The following is a 14,358-nucleotide window of genomic DNA, read 5'->3' on the forward strand; positions in this document are numbered from 1 at the left end:
AGAAGCTTGGCATAGAAGGTGGAAAAGTTGATGCCACCCGCTCTGGCAGTAGGAGGCCAGCTCAGAGCCAAATAACTTCTAACGGGCTGCTGGCAGAAGGGGGCAGGGGTCGGACCAGCCAACTTGCTCTCTTTCCCGAAGAGACTTTGCACGCCTGAACTCTGAGAGCGACCAGCTGAGCCAGACACCCCTGGTGCGAGGCTGGACGGAGCTCTGGAGGCAAGCTCTTCTGCCTTTTCCAAAAGCACAGCTCCTCTAGCAGGGCAGAGAGGGGCCGCGCTTAGGCCAAGCACCTTCGGGACTTTTCTCCAACAGCTGCGCCACCGTGGAGAAAAGCAGCCCTTCTGCTAATGTCCATCAGAGCACGGCTGTGGAGGGCCTGCCTGCCTCCAGCACACCAAGGGTGTGGTCCTCAACCGGTGCCAGCATCTGCACTGATAGAGGAAATGGCTGAGCTCAAGGAAGGAAATTTATTTACTCTTCTACAGCTTTTAGGGTTCTCTGTCTCAGACATTGCTACTTTTTTCAGCTTGCCTGAATAAGCAGTAATTCTTTCTTCTTCTGTCATTCAGCAGGTGCTTCTCAGTGAAGAGAAGGTCATTCAAAGAGACCAGAGATGCCTTGGCCAAGCAGAAAGAGAGACAAAGGAGCAGTAGCAGGTCTGTGCTGACACCCTAACTAATTTAGCATCTCTCACTTGAGGTTCCAAGCTATAGTGGAACTACAGACAGTCATCTTAACTGTCTGTCTTGCAAAGCCACATGTCTTGCAGACAGCATTTCCTCTGTAAAAATGGGCTGAGCATCCATGTGTGACTGAGACAAGTCTGCTAGATATATGATAGGGACAATGATGTATTCTCAGCACAAGGTGGTTAAAAAGAGTAACCCATGCCCATTTATGAAGAGCTTTCAGGTCCTACGTGTTGAAGTATACCCAGTGTAGTGGCAGGAAGCTGATGTGGTACCATCTGCAAAAAAAAAAAAAGGAGAAAAAAAACCCGAAAAAGCAAAACTTTGCACTTAAGGCACCATTAGGTGGTGTTTAAAGCATAAGATGAAAAAATTGCATGGTTGGTTCATCCATGCCACTCATTTGCTTAAGCGACTCCAGCAAATAACCACCTTTGTACCCTTGAATCACTTATTGTTTTTTGCTGAGTCCTGGACAAACAGGGATATGGACCCCCTCTGAACAGGTAGCATGGTGGAGGCTTAATCTAAGGTTTCCAGCTATTGCAGTAGCTGAAATAGCTTGCTTTGCTGCTGAATTTTCCTGTTATTCACCAGACTTGTCTAAATCAACTTTGTTGCATGCGGTTGATTTCTCAGCGATTAATTAAAAAAAAAGTTCAACTACACTTCCTGTGGGCAACGTGGTCTGTACTGGCTTTTTTATGATTAACTATGACTATTAAATTACATTTGTGCACACCACAGAAAAAAAAATAATCCTTATTTCAGTTGCAAATAGAAATACTCAGAAACACTAGTGCATAATGCTACTACCTTACCCATAGCATCTGGGGTGCGCCAAACTTCTGCTGCAGTCAAATACCAGTACATGAAACCAGCTTGGATGACTAAAAATGTTTCATCACCAGTCCTTATTGGAAACAAAATGTGGTTTATGGGAATGGGGTTTTTTTTATTGTTTCTTTTAAGATAAAAAAGAGCCTGACGCTAAAATTGCCAAAACTGAGGAGGAGACTCTGGATCAGGAGGAAGAAGAGTCCACAAAACCTCCAGCTGGGAGTTCTAAGTCAGGATGGAAAAACTGGAAGAAGACAAAAGAATCCGACTCTGGTGGGGAGGAAAGCAAGATAACATATTGTCACTGGCTTCTGAAATCAGAACCAGAGAGCAGGCTCGAGAAGGGAGTGGATGTGAAGGTAAGCACTGACACCCATCCTTACTCAGCAAAGTATAGAAGCAATTTCACTACTATCCAGAGCATTAGTGCCTGAATGCTGAGTTACAGGAGCAGACAATTCAGATGGTTTGCAATATTAACACTATTGTGTCTTCTCAAAAACCATTCATCTTCCTGGAAATAGAAAGACATCGTGTTGTTCTCTTCCAGGGTGACAAGCTTGGGGTTTGATACTTGTAATAAAAGAGGAAATCAGGTCCTCAGGATGCTTAGCTGTTGATAGCAGGGGCAGCATCTATTTTGGACTCTGCCTTTACACTGCTGCAGTGTTCCTCCTTTGTGAAGGCTTTTCTTTAGCCCCCGTGGGAGCCAAAAAGATCATCAACTTTGAACTATAATTGAAGGAGCTACTAGGAACAGATGTTGAGGCACAGTGTAGACAACAGCACAGTAAATATCAGACTACCCCCTGAACTTAACCTGTATTTTCATTCCATTTGGCAGTTCAGCATTGATGACTTGAAAGCTCAGCCCAATCAGACAACCTTTTGGGATGGAGTAAGAAACTACCAGGTAAGGAACACATGTCAAAGATGGAGTTACTGAAATAGCACTAGAAAAAAGGTGGCTCTCCCCCCAAATAACTTGTGCCTTTTGCCTGAAGGATTTCCTTTTGAGGCACTCTGCCTGATTTTACAAGTGCATTTTGTCAGGAGTCAAAACTCCTGCTTAATTGCCTCTAGGTCAAAGGTAGATTCAGGCTGAGTAATATTCTGTCAAATCATCCAGTTTTTCTTTAGCTTGGTCTTTAGCTTAGACCAGCCTCTGTTTCCCTTGACACCTTTTTGCAAGTCTGTACTTACCCAAATACTATGCCTTGTCAGTGTACAGCTTTCTGTTCCAGGCCTCTCTGCAAAGGAAATCCATGTTTGCTTTCCCTAAAACCTACTATATATGCTTCCCCCTATATATGATCTGTTCTGCTGCTTGTTTGCTGACAGCCCGCTTAAGTCTTCTGCTATCTCTGAATGAGGGTGGCCGAGCTGTTGAATTCCCACGTACTTTCTAACCAACAGGATCTTGCTCTGTAGCCTTGTTTTTACTTCATTTCATTGCAGCACAAAACATCTGTACAACAACTGTAGGAAACCTTTTTCAGAGCTACTCAAGGTCTGACGCACATATACCTCTGTTGTTAGTTCTTGTTCCTAGCTGCTTATAAGGAAACCGTGAGAGCTTGATACAAAGAGCTCAAAGTCTCTCATTTACACCTGACAGGCAAGGAATTTCCTGAGAGCCATGAAACTTGGGCAGCAGGCCTTCTTCTACCACAGTAACTGTAAAGAGCCTGGCATTGTTGGCATTGTCAAGGTGAGTGCCTCTTTCTCGTTCGGTGTTTCTGGGGGCTGGGGGAGAGGGGGAAGTAATAATCCGTGGGTTATCAAACAGCTTGTTAGCCCTACTTCTGTCTCAGCCCCAAAGGAGTGCAAAAGTTGTCCCGTGAGAGCAGCGAAATGAGCCTAGGGCATCTAGGCTCAACAGCACGTATCCCAGCAGGGCTGACTCGGGGCATCTTTCTCCAGAGAAATAGCAGCAAACTGCTGTTTTACTGCTGACATTTCAGAGCACTTCCAGACAAGTCAAGTGTTGCTGCACACTGATTAAAATCTGATTCACTAAATTCTAGTCAGCTGAGCCTGAAAGGCAGTAGTATAAAACCTAGGGCACGGAAAAGCTTTTTCTTTAAGAGAAGAGCTCAACCCAAAGACTATCGTCATCTACCCAGTTTTCCTCTGTGGCGTGTGCTCCTTCCACATTGCTCTCCGAAGAGGTGATGATGCTTCAGTGACAGCCATGCTATTCCGCAGTGCTTCGATCCAAGAAATGTAAAGGAAGGAAATATATCTCACCATGAGAATGGAGTTCGGGGAAAGCAAGGCTGATTTTTGCACAAGGATTATTTATGTATAGTCACAGCTTGCTCAAGGGCATTTCGTACCCTTTGCTGATGATAGTTTTTAACTGATGGGAACTTGTCTCACATTCTTCTCCCCTTCTGCTTCAGATCGTAAAGGAGGCATACCCTGATCACACACAGTTTGATCAGAAGGATCCTCATTATGATTCCTCCAGCAGAAAAGAGAACCCCAAATGGTCCATGGTAAAGTAGTAAACTAAATACAGCTGTTCCAAGCTCTCTGTGCAAGCAGAGTGAAGGTAGAAGCCTGTTCACATCATACCGTGTACCTTCTCAAGCTTCTGTCCTGGCCTAGCTACCTTTTTCTCTCTCAAGAGAAAAATCCAATCCTGATTGGTTTATCTACCTTTTCCCCTATCTGTTTCCAGAAGGCTGCCAAAATTTATTTCCCTAAATTTTCAAATCTTACTTGGATGCAGAGCTGACATCCATGCCTGGCAGAATTCTGGGTTAGGAAAGAGAACGAACATCTTAAAGTACCACTCTCGGTCTACAGAAAACAAAGCTGTAGTTTAGAGGCTCGCTAAATTACAGGGAAGTGAGTGTTCACAGGCTGGCGACATCCTGCATCTTAATTTTGTATTGTCTGTGCGACAACATGAATGTCTGTTGCTAGTGCACAGTGCTAAGATTCACGTAAACAAATTGCCTGCCAGAAGTATCTGAAAGTTCTTTTAGCCGTGAGCAAGGAAAAGCTTCCATACCATTATAAGGTAGTACACATCAGTCCTTTGCTTCAGTTTAAAATCTTTATCCCCCCAAAGATCTTATGTGATATCTGGAGGCTATATCCTTCTCCAACCACACCCCTTTGCTGCCCATCACTTCCCAGGTGGATGTCCAGTTTGTGCGGATGACAAAGCGTTTCATCCCCCTTTCTGAAATCAAGGCTCACCACCTGGCACATAAAGCAGATGGAGGCCCCCTAAAGAACATGATGCTCTTCACAAGACAACGTCTTTCCATCCAACCACTGACACAAGGTAAGAACCTTCTGTGGACTCCTGGTGCCATTCCCTCTGAGAGGCAGCCCTCTCAGAGAACTTGGAAGTTCCACTTATGGCTTTTTCTTCCTTACCTTTTCAATGCAGAGGAATTTGATTTTGTCTTGAGCCTGGAAGAGGAAAAGCCACATTAAGAAACTGACAGCAGCACAGCTTCTGCCCAGCTCGCTGATGCCGCCTCCTAAACCAGCGTAATTCTCAAGTTTACTTGCTCAATCGCAGCCACAAGAACATGCCCGCGTGTGATTCGCAGCTACATGTCCCTTATTCTGACACACTGTTATTTTTGCTTATTTTTAAATAAAGCCTTTCAGAATCAATTGCAGCTACTCAATTTTTAATAGTGGAAAAATCTGCAATTTATCTCTTGAAAGATGAAACGGGTACATCCTCCTTGAGGATGTTTACTACAGGATCCAGTGCAGCTCCACGTAGTGCAGAGGGACATTTTTCTGCAGAAAGGTATCGCTAAACTTCTGTCTAGAACAAGAAAAATTCAGATGTATATACACATCCAGCCTGATTGATTGCTGCAAAGCAGATCACAGTTAACTTCCTGCAGGTACAAAACTCCCCATGTTATTTTAGTACTGACAAAAAAAAAAGAGAAGAAAATACAGCTAGCTTGCTAATTTTTAAGGTACATGGGTCCTCCACCAGCGCAGCTTCTAAGCAGTGATACAGCTTAAAGACCAAGAATTTATAGAGATAACCAAGGACAAACTCCTTGAGCGCGTTTGGAGAGCTGCACAGTATGGCACTAAGGAAAAATGTCTTAATATCATAAAAAAAACCGAAAACAAAACCAGACCCAGGCCAGGCGATATAAACCATATCAGACAAACTCATGCACAGCATTTGACAGCCAGGGCTGGCTCTTTTTAATTGGAGAGACAAAAAAACCCAAGTTTTAAAATACAGCCATTGAAAAGACAACGAATTAAGAAACATGTAAACACAGCAGAGGCTTAATTACAGGTTGCACTGCTTGGTTTAGTACTTGCATGCTCCCCCCTGCCTGACTGCCTGGGAGAGAGGGAATGGCCCAAGTACTGAACAGAACCACCCAGCTCAGGGGGACACGACTGCTCGAGCAGCGTCCATGCTAACGACACACTCTTCGACCTTATGCTTCAACTTCTCTCTAAAGATGCTCAGCCCATCTGCTCCACCCCAGACAAAACAGAGGGCCTACTGGGTAACGGGTTGACTGGTCCATTTAGATTAAGTAAAAATGGGGATCATTTCCAAATTCTGGTTCCACAAGTAGGGACACAGGAGAGAGGGGCACAAAGTAGGGAAAAAAATCCCAACCAACCCAACATATAGCTCATGCACTTTTTCCAAGTAAACCCTCCAGAAGGGACAAACAGATGTTTAATAGAAATCTCCTTACGGTGCATTGTCTTGTCAGACAATTATCTTACATCTGGTACTGATGCTGTTTGGCCAGTAAACAAAACACTCCTGGAATGCAGAGACATCTTCATCCATGGGGTTTCTTTGATACCACATGGCCTACAATCAAGAGGAATAGGCAAGGAAAAAAAATTCTAGGCGGGATGGGAGTTGAGGGAAAGCCAGAGGGCGGTTAGGGTGCTGCTGTGCTCAGCTTAGCCATGGAAAGATAAGTCTGCTATCCCCAGAGGCTCCCAACGGGAGCTTCACTTGTCTCTAAAAGATTGTGTATTGCCACAGCACAGGTGGTTCCCCCTACGCAGAGCGGGGAGTAGAACGAGTGTCAAAAGCAACATCCAGATTCCTTTGCCTTGCGAGACCTGCAGCAGGTTAACACCCCATGCCCTGGCATAACAAGGTAGTTGTCTAAAGTACGCTTTTGCTTCAGTCTTAGGAAGACACGGCTCCAGCCCATGGCACAGACTTCTCATGTAAAGAAAAGCAAGCCACGTCTTCACTATTACAGAGCAGAAACATGGTGTGACACAAGCATTCAGCAGAGATGAGATCATTAGTGTCCTCTACAACAGAGCAAGACTGTCCAGCTCTACTAAACCCCACAACCTTACACGTGGTGAGTAAGAGATAACTTACTTTGGCAAGCAAAAACACACATTTATCACTGAAATACAATAGCTGTCTTATTACATAAAAAGCTCCCCTTCCCACCCAGGCCCCACTCCCTCCACCAGCACTGTTCCACCAAACAAAGCAGAAGATACTTCCGTTTCCCAGCTGCGAGACAACTCTTCTACATTCAGCTGTAGGACAGAGGCAGAGGACATTCATTCCACAGTCAAAAGGAAGCTGGACAAAACCCTAGCGAGCCACAAACTCACAGGGCAATCCAGACAAATCCTACTTGATAGAGCTCATATCCCAGCATTTAATGCAGGCTTGTCTCTCCATCTGGTAGGAGGTCTGACCACCTGCTTCCTTGAAGGGCATCTAAACAGGATGGATATTCTCCAGGCTCAGTCAAGTCTACAAAGCCACATCTAATTTTTAATGGAGGGGTGACTCCCTTCTGGGAATGTTCTTATGATTCTACTTAGCTGAAGCCTAAAAGCAGCTTATTTTAGAAAAGAAAAAAACCCACATTCGTGTTTTCTGTTCATGGCATACCCTCAGACCTCACTGGTGACTTCAGCTCAGGCCTCAGGAACGTGTCCCTGGAATTGGAAAGCTCTACCATACTTCCAGTGGCTGCTTGGCTTCATCTAGCAGCACACACAGGCCACGAGCTTCTTAAAACAATTGCATCTGCTTTCTGTCCTTACTAATCCTCATCCCGCAGGCATGAGGGAGCAAACAAAACAATACACATGCGTTTCTATGTCTCGCCTGTCCCTACTACAAAGCGTGCTCTGTCACAAGGACACAGACATGAGCAGGGCAGCGTGTGCAGCATAAGCCCACTCCCAAGAGAGCCTCCATTTATTTCTCACCTTCCAAAACTTTTCTCTAGACCTCCCAAGGCTGGTCTGCCCCTGCTCTGCAGCAGCAACTGGGACCTGTATGAGTGCAGCAACCCAAGAGACGCTCAGGCAGCTGCCCGGACAAGGCTAGGAAGGCACTGCTCTCGTCCAGGAGCCTTCCTGCCCCGACTTCTTGCCCACCCAGCAGCGATGGGACCTTCACCACTCTGCCCAACCTGTGCCACCACCTACTGCATTCACATGCCTCACTCCCTCCTACCAGCCACAGCTCCCCTTTGACGCAACATGGCAGTCAGCAGGCAAGGACACGACAGTACGCCTGCTGCCCGTGCTCCGTGCAGCTGTGTGGCAGTCCCAGGGCTGAGTCAACTGCATTGTATAACTGTTTGTGACAAGGAATCCAACGCCAGCATGAAGAGGAAGAGGAGGCAGCAAGGGGATAACACTAAGCAATTTCAAGTAGGCCGCACCTCAGTCTCTGACTCTCTCCTCTACCTTCCAGCTAATCTCTGTGTCATTTTCGCTCGTGAAGATTTCAGAAAGGTGAGAATAATATCCATCCTACACAGCCCCAAAGCAACCTCCACACCGCTGGGAAGAAGCAGCAGATTTGGCCTTCACTTGCTCTCTCCCTCCCCACTGCCACACTGAAAGGGTCTCGGGGTAAAGAGGAGATCAGGCAGCTCCGCAGCCTCTGGACACATGCCTCAAAGCAGCCGACCCCAGAGGAATGTAGTTGATTGGGAAGCACTGAGGTACCTTCAACTCCGCACCGCCAGTGCTCCAGCTTGCCTCGCCCTCCCATCCCCTTCCCACCCTACAAGTCCTTTGAAGAAAGGAATTAAGTCAAAAACGGATATTTATTTTCATGAAGTCTCTGAAGTGTTTTTTTCTTCCTCCTTGCTGCGGTCCCCACTGGCTCCACAGCAGTCTTCCTTTGCGTGACCTCTCACTGCCGGCCGTTGTTCTCTGCAGGCTGGCTGGGGGTCTTGGCCTCGGTGTGTGAGGATGTCCCCTCAAACCGCTGGGAGGCAATGGCTGCTTGGTGGGACATGCTCTTCCTCACTATGTCTCCTTTCCGCCAAAGCACCACCTCCTGTAGTAACACAGCCAAGCAGGGCTTGTCAGGGCTTGTGAGACCTTCTCCTGGCCCCACCCTGACCCAGAGGCCAAACCAAGCTGCCGGACTCCGTGAGAACTCAGCCCGTCCTGGCCCGTTCCACCCGCAGCTCTGCACGTGAGGCCACTTGCAGTGGCAAGCAGAGGCCTTGCAATGCAGCCTTCCTGAAGATTTGGGTAGAGTGCTCCTCCCCGGGATCTGAGCACATAGGGGCAACCCACTGGACATCTAGGGCAGCCCTGTCCTATTGCCGTTGGCTGCCACATTGGAATTGGTAAGGTGAAGCACAGAAGCTCCGCCACAGGGCAAAAGAGCAGAAAAGACATCCCAGGTAGGCACCTTCTACATGTATGCTTACCATCACACACATCTGACCTGCGTGGACCATTCCTCCTAGACCATCTTTGCACACTCTAATTTGTCCAGTCCTTACAGATATTCAGACAAGAACATGATTCTCCCCACCGGAATCCCAAATTCCCAGAAGGTCCTTATAACATAGTATCCCAAGTGACCGTCTACAGGTCTAAGAAGAACTAATGGCTCTGTTTCTCACCTGCTGTTTAAAGTAGCGTCTCTCTTCCTCATCGATCAGCACCAGATTGAGGTAATAACGCACGGAGAACTTCTTATTGATGTCCCTCATCGTTGGAGTCAGCTCGTAGCCAGCCAGAAAGAGTCTGATGGGAATGGACTCCCCTACAAAGTGTACGGAACCATCAGCACAGACAGAATCCACAGATACAAACTAGGAGAGCACCAGCAAAACAAAATCTCACTAGGCCACAAACTTTGTGACCATTTCCACAAGTGGAGTAAGATGAGCTAAAAGACCCCCTTCAAAAATCGCATGCATGGTCCACAGCCAGATCCTGCCCTTGCTGACAGCTATTCCATCTCCACTTTAACAGCAAAGGACTCATTTGTGACCCGCACCAAGACAGCACCGCAGGAAAAAATGAGTAAGGTGACATTTTCTCTGGCAGGTGACTCTGCTGGGCAACGGAGCTGGGAAACAAGTGGCACAGGAGATTGGCACAGAGCTAGAACACCATCTTTCTGCTCCAAGTTGCAGCAATGCCAGCTGGTGGCCCATGCCAACAGTGAATTTACATCTATTCCTGGTTCTGCTGCTGCTTCACCAAAAGAATTAAGTCATCGCAACTTGTTATGCCGCAATTCCCCCTCATCATACCAGAGAAGGAAGGGGATCATATTTAATCACCTATGTAAACTGCCGTGAGTCCACCAGTGAAACAGGATGCATACTACTACTGAGCACACAGATTCAGCTGCAGATACTGCAGGACTCGTATTCCCACCCCTAAAGACTTCAGAAGAGGAATTCTGAAGGGTTCATCTGCCTTCTCACCTCTCACAGGTGCCCCATCCATGATCTCATATTTAGCTATTGTGTCATTCTCGTGATACACGTTGGGTCCGGTCCCTGTTGTTTCTCTCTTGATGATATCTATCTCCATGTGCTTGATCTTGATTCGCACCAGCAGGAAGTAGATCTTTCCAACAATCACGTCTTTTAAATGATACCTAGCACGTGAAGGAAGAAAGCACCACGATCAAACACTACGCAGCAGACCAGGACTCAGACTGAAGAGCGGGAACTTGTTTGGCAGGCACTTTGCTCTTATCCGCGGCCCCAGCTGTACATTTCAGACGGCAAATCAACGACCTCCCCTAGGCTGCTGTAAACAGCACTTCCTCTTTCATCCTTCGGCGTTTTGGAAATCGACAAGAACATTTAGCATGATCAGATAAATTAAAAACAGAATTTCAGGCTGAATATCTGCAAGAAACCTCTGCGACAGCAAAGCCTCCAAGACCAATTTTTTAGGTCAATTAAAACCAACCCAAATGTTACACTGCAGGGAGATGTGCTAGCATCAGCTGGGAAAGATGCATTAATAGTTTAAAAGAGCTGTTTCCAACTTCTGTGCCTGAATTAAGGTCCGACTGTATTGTGTGGTAAAGAGCAGACGTTATACTTTGAAGACACTTGGAAACACCGATCTTGCCAAGGATAAAGGGAATGCAAAGTTACTGCAACAGCCTCACACTGCGCTCCAAACTCAGTAAGCCACAGCCATTGCTTCCCACTCCTTGGTCCAGAGAGCACATCTATGGGGCAAGCAGAGGAACCCACAGATCCTCAGCCGGGATGCGAACTGTCTGCCAGCCTCCCTTTGAGGATCACATGCAAGACGCGTGCTTCGGGCCTCCAAACCAAGCTGTCCCCTGTAGCAGATGGTTCCCCACAGCCACTGGCTGCTCTCGAGACACTTACTTGGACTTGTTATACTCGAACTCAATGTGCAGGCAATCCTCAATCCCCACCTCCATCTTAATGGAGGAGTTGAGCTCTGGGTAGGTGCTCAGAGTGTGCACAACTATGTCCATCTCCTTCACCACATCGTTCAGTCTGCGACTGACAGTCGCTCGGAGGAAATACCTGCAAGGAGAGTCCCCCTCCTATTAGGGTTGTACGGGTAGCAACAGAGACAAAGCAGGGAGGGATGTGGGGCTGAATGGATTGCACTGGACTATCCAAGCAGTCTTACCGGTACCTCGGCTTCTGGAGCAGCCAATACCCCGTGTTGAAAAAGACAGAAGGGAATTTTCAAATGGAAAAGCAGACTCTTCTAAGACTTCTCTAAGCTTTCATGCATTTGCGAGCCTGAGTTACCTAAGCACCATTTTGGCGACCTGAGTAACAGCTTGCGCGTGTTAAAACCACTGTCCTTTTGCAAGAGATTAGATCACACCGGTCTCCACAGTCACACATCTTTCTGCAGATCTCAGAATTTTCCAAGCCCCCCTTCAAAGCCAGTGACTGAATTTCAAGTCAACTGGAGTGCCTAGGTGCGAAATACAGCTTGCAACATATGAACAAGACATAAGCTAGGCATCTGTTTGCATATAGAGCACAACTGAAGTTGACAAGACTGATAACAAGATAGCGAAAATGTCCCCGTTGGAGACTAAACCAAACAATTTATTTTGGTTTCTCAATTACCAAATAAAAAGTATTTGGTTGATTCAGAAGGGCCTGATTTCTCTTCTCACTTAAATGGGGCAAAACAATTTCCATAAAGCCTGATGCATGCTTATAAAAGCAGAGCCTTCAAGGACAGCCTTTTACAAGTCAGCCCACCAAAATTCATCTGGAGTTACAGGACAAGCTTGCAAGGATGTCGGGGAAGGGATGCTGCACTCCAGCATCATCACGGTAAACATCAGTAAGTAACAGAACCAAGAACTGGGGTCAGCAAGGGGAGGAGACTCACCGTAACTTCACATTCTGCCCCGTGTAGGACTCGTAAGGTTTTTCCACATGTGTGAATTCGAAGTCAAATGTCTGCGATTGAGTGAATTCACCAGGACGGGCCAGGTCCTTCACCAGAGACACGAACTCATGGTGGTTTCCTCGGTCATAGTAGAGTTCTAGGAAGACATAAATCCATGGTAAGCAGTGATGCTTAATCCCACGTGAGACAGTGAGGAAGGGCAGGAGATTCCACAGCTACGCACAACTCCCTTGTCCAGATCACAACTTCCTTCACCGCTGCTCAGAGAACCTACCAGGGGAGCCCGTGGCTGCAACGTACCGCACTCGTTCAGTGGTGCAGGCCAGAACTTTCCTCCCTGAAACAGGAAAGAAGCAGTCCGCACAGCCTCACCTACTACAACAAATCAGGAACTCGGCTTGCCTTAGAGTGACATGGGTCACCTATTATCAATATTAATTACGTTCAGGCTGTTTGAGAAGAGGAGCCAGCAGCTCATGCAATCCCTTCCGATAATTTTCTACACAATAACCTAGGCCAAAGGCATTGCCACTGTAAAGAGAGGAAAAAACACCACGGCTTCTCTGGAACAGCAAACAGTGACAGGGCAAAAATGAAGGGCTAGGAGGCTTCCAACTGTCCCTGCTTATCCTTTGACAACAAAGGGTTTGAGTAGTCTTGATTTGCACCGGGGAATAAGTAACGGTAGAGATCCTCACCGGTCCTGCACAAAGCCAGTGTCCAGTGCATGACTACCAAGTGTGCGGGCAGGCAGCTGAGTCAGTTGTTCCGCCAGCCCCTGGATAACACACTAATGGCGACGTGAACACCGATGGGGGAAGAACATTCACCTTCGGAAGCACTGTTCAAACCAGCTCAAGTAACCAACATGGTCACATTGCTTCAGTTTTCCCCACAACCTTCTTGTGGCAGCAGGAAACGACTACAGGTTTCCTCATTTAATGAAAGCAATCCTCTCTAAGCTTCCATAAAGTTTTCTCCCCGAAGTCAAAGCAACAGAAACTTAAAACTCTGCAGCTGGCATTAACAGCTGTGTATTACGCATAACCATCAATGAAATCTGCCCTTCCCAACCCTGCGTGTGAGCTGTGTGACTACGAGACACCCACACAGTGCTTCTAAAAGGTAAAGCCTTAGCCAATCTGATACGGTTAGATGAGGAAACAAAAACCTAAGTCATTAGACAATCATATACACGCAAGTTCACTGTCAGCACTAAACTGTGCAGAGGAGGCTTCTGAGAGGCATCAGCAGGGTTCAGGAACTGCAGCGAGACTCAGTTCTCCGCTCCTTGAGATGCACGATGAGATTTCAGCTTTTAAGTAATGTCCGTTTCTTACACCCCTTTGCTCACCTTATCTCTATAATGGAAATACTGGCACAAGAACACCCCTCACTTACGCAGAACAGCGAGTGCCATCAATCCCTTTAGGCTGGGCAGGCAGGTGACATAAATAAACCAGCGCTCTCTGCACTGAATACACGTCCATTCAGAGCAAAGTGCTTGTCGATGTGACAGGGAGAAGCCACGTGCCACATAAAAAGAGGAACATATGATCTTGCCACACGATGCCGAAGGTAACGATCGAATTTAAAGCAAGGGGAGGCAAATGTCAGTGTACTATGTTCTCTGCTACCTCGGAAGGGTGCACGTTGGCACTCTGCAGCCTTAAGAAGAGGAAGGATTGACGTTTCCCACACTTCAGAAGACATTAGCATGTCAAACAGGTATAATAAGCTGTAATTTCAGGTTTTCAGAGCTATAAGGTTTCCAGATTAAAAAAAAATAACCTGCCAGCGTTTTGGGGACATGCTCAGGACACAGCTACCGCAGACAAAACGAAATCTTAAATGGGTTCTGTGCTCACCGGAGACCACGCAGGACACAGTGTTCACAGTCTGGACTCTGGTACGGTCTGGAACAGCCATCTTCCCTGTGACACATCACTCCTTTACGTCTCAGCCTCCCTACCTGTTAAATTGTCTCGTACAGATACTGACCTCATGGCAGCGAGAAGTCAGAATATAAGGCAAGCTGTTTTGAGACGGAAAGCATTAAAGAAGTGCTATCAGCGGTACAAACTTCAGCACTTTATTAAGGTGGCCCGATGGGCGAAAAGAAAGGACTAATGTGCAGCCACAGCAGCTCCCAACACGCCCTGCT

At 46.9% G+C, this 14,358-nt stretch overlaps 2 protein-coding genes across 2 annotated transcripts; one reads left to right on the top strand and one right to left on the bottom strand.

The window, feature by feature from the left end:
• The first annotated feature begins 570 nt into the window (after positions 1-570).
• On the top strand, positions 571-5,188 carry THYN1 (thymocyte nuclear protein 1). Its single transcript, XM_009699307.1, has 7 exons — positions 571-659; positions 1,665-1,891; positions 2,377-2,445; positions 3,151-3,243; positions 3,938-4,033; positions 4,683-4,833; positions 4,942-5,188. Exons 1-7 carry the CDS (start codon positions 617-619, stop codon positions 4,986-4,988), a joined length of 726 nt encoding a protein of 241 aa, XP_009697609.1. The 5' UTR covers positions 571-616; the 3' UTR covers positions 4,989-5,188.
• Positions 5,189-8,604: 3,416 nt separating this feature from the next.
• Positions 8,605-14,123, bottom strand: VPS26B (vacuolar protein sorting 26 homolog B (S. pombe)). Its single transcript, XM_009699308.1, has 7 exons — positions 14,063-14,123; positions 12,469-12,531; positions 12,174-12,330; positions 11,174-11,338; positions 10,244-10,419; positions 9,428-9,570; positions 8,605-8,847 (listed from the first exon to the last, which is right to left on the bottom strand). Exons 1-7 carry the CDS (start codon positions 14,121-14,123, stop codon positions 8,701-8,703), a joined length of 912 nt encoding a protein of 303 aa, XP_009697610.1. The 3' UTR covers positions 8,605-8,700.
• Positions 14,124-14,358: the final 235 nt, after the last annotated feature.

This window comes from Cariama cristata, unplaced genomic scaffold (genome assembly GCF_000690535.1).
Source record: "Cariama cristata isolate BGI_N322 unplaced genomic scaffold, ASM69053v1 scaffold37124, whole genome shotgun sequence".
NCBI classification, from domain to species: Eukaryota; Metazoa; Chordata; class Aves; order Cariamiformes; family Cariamidae; genus Cariama; species Cariama cristata.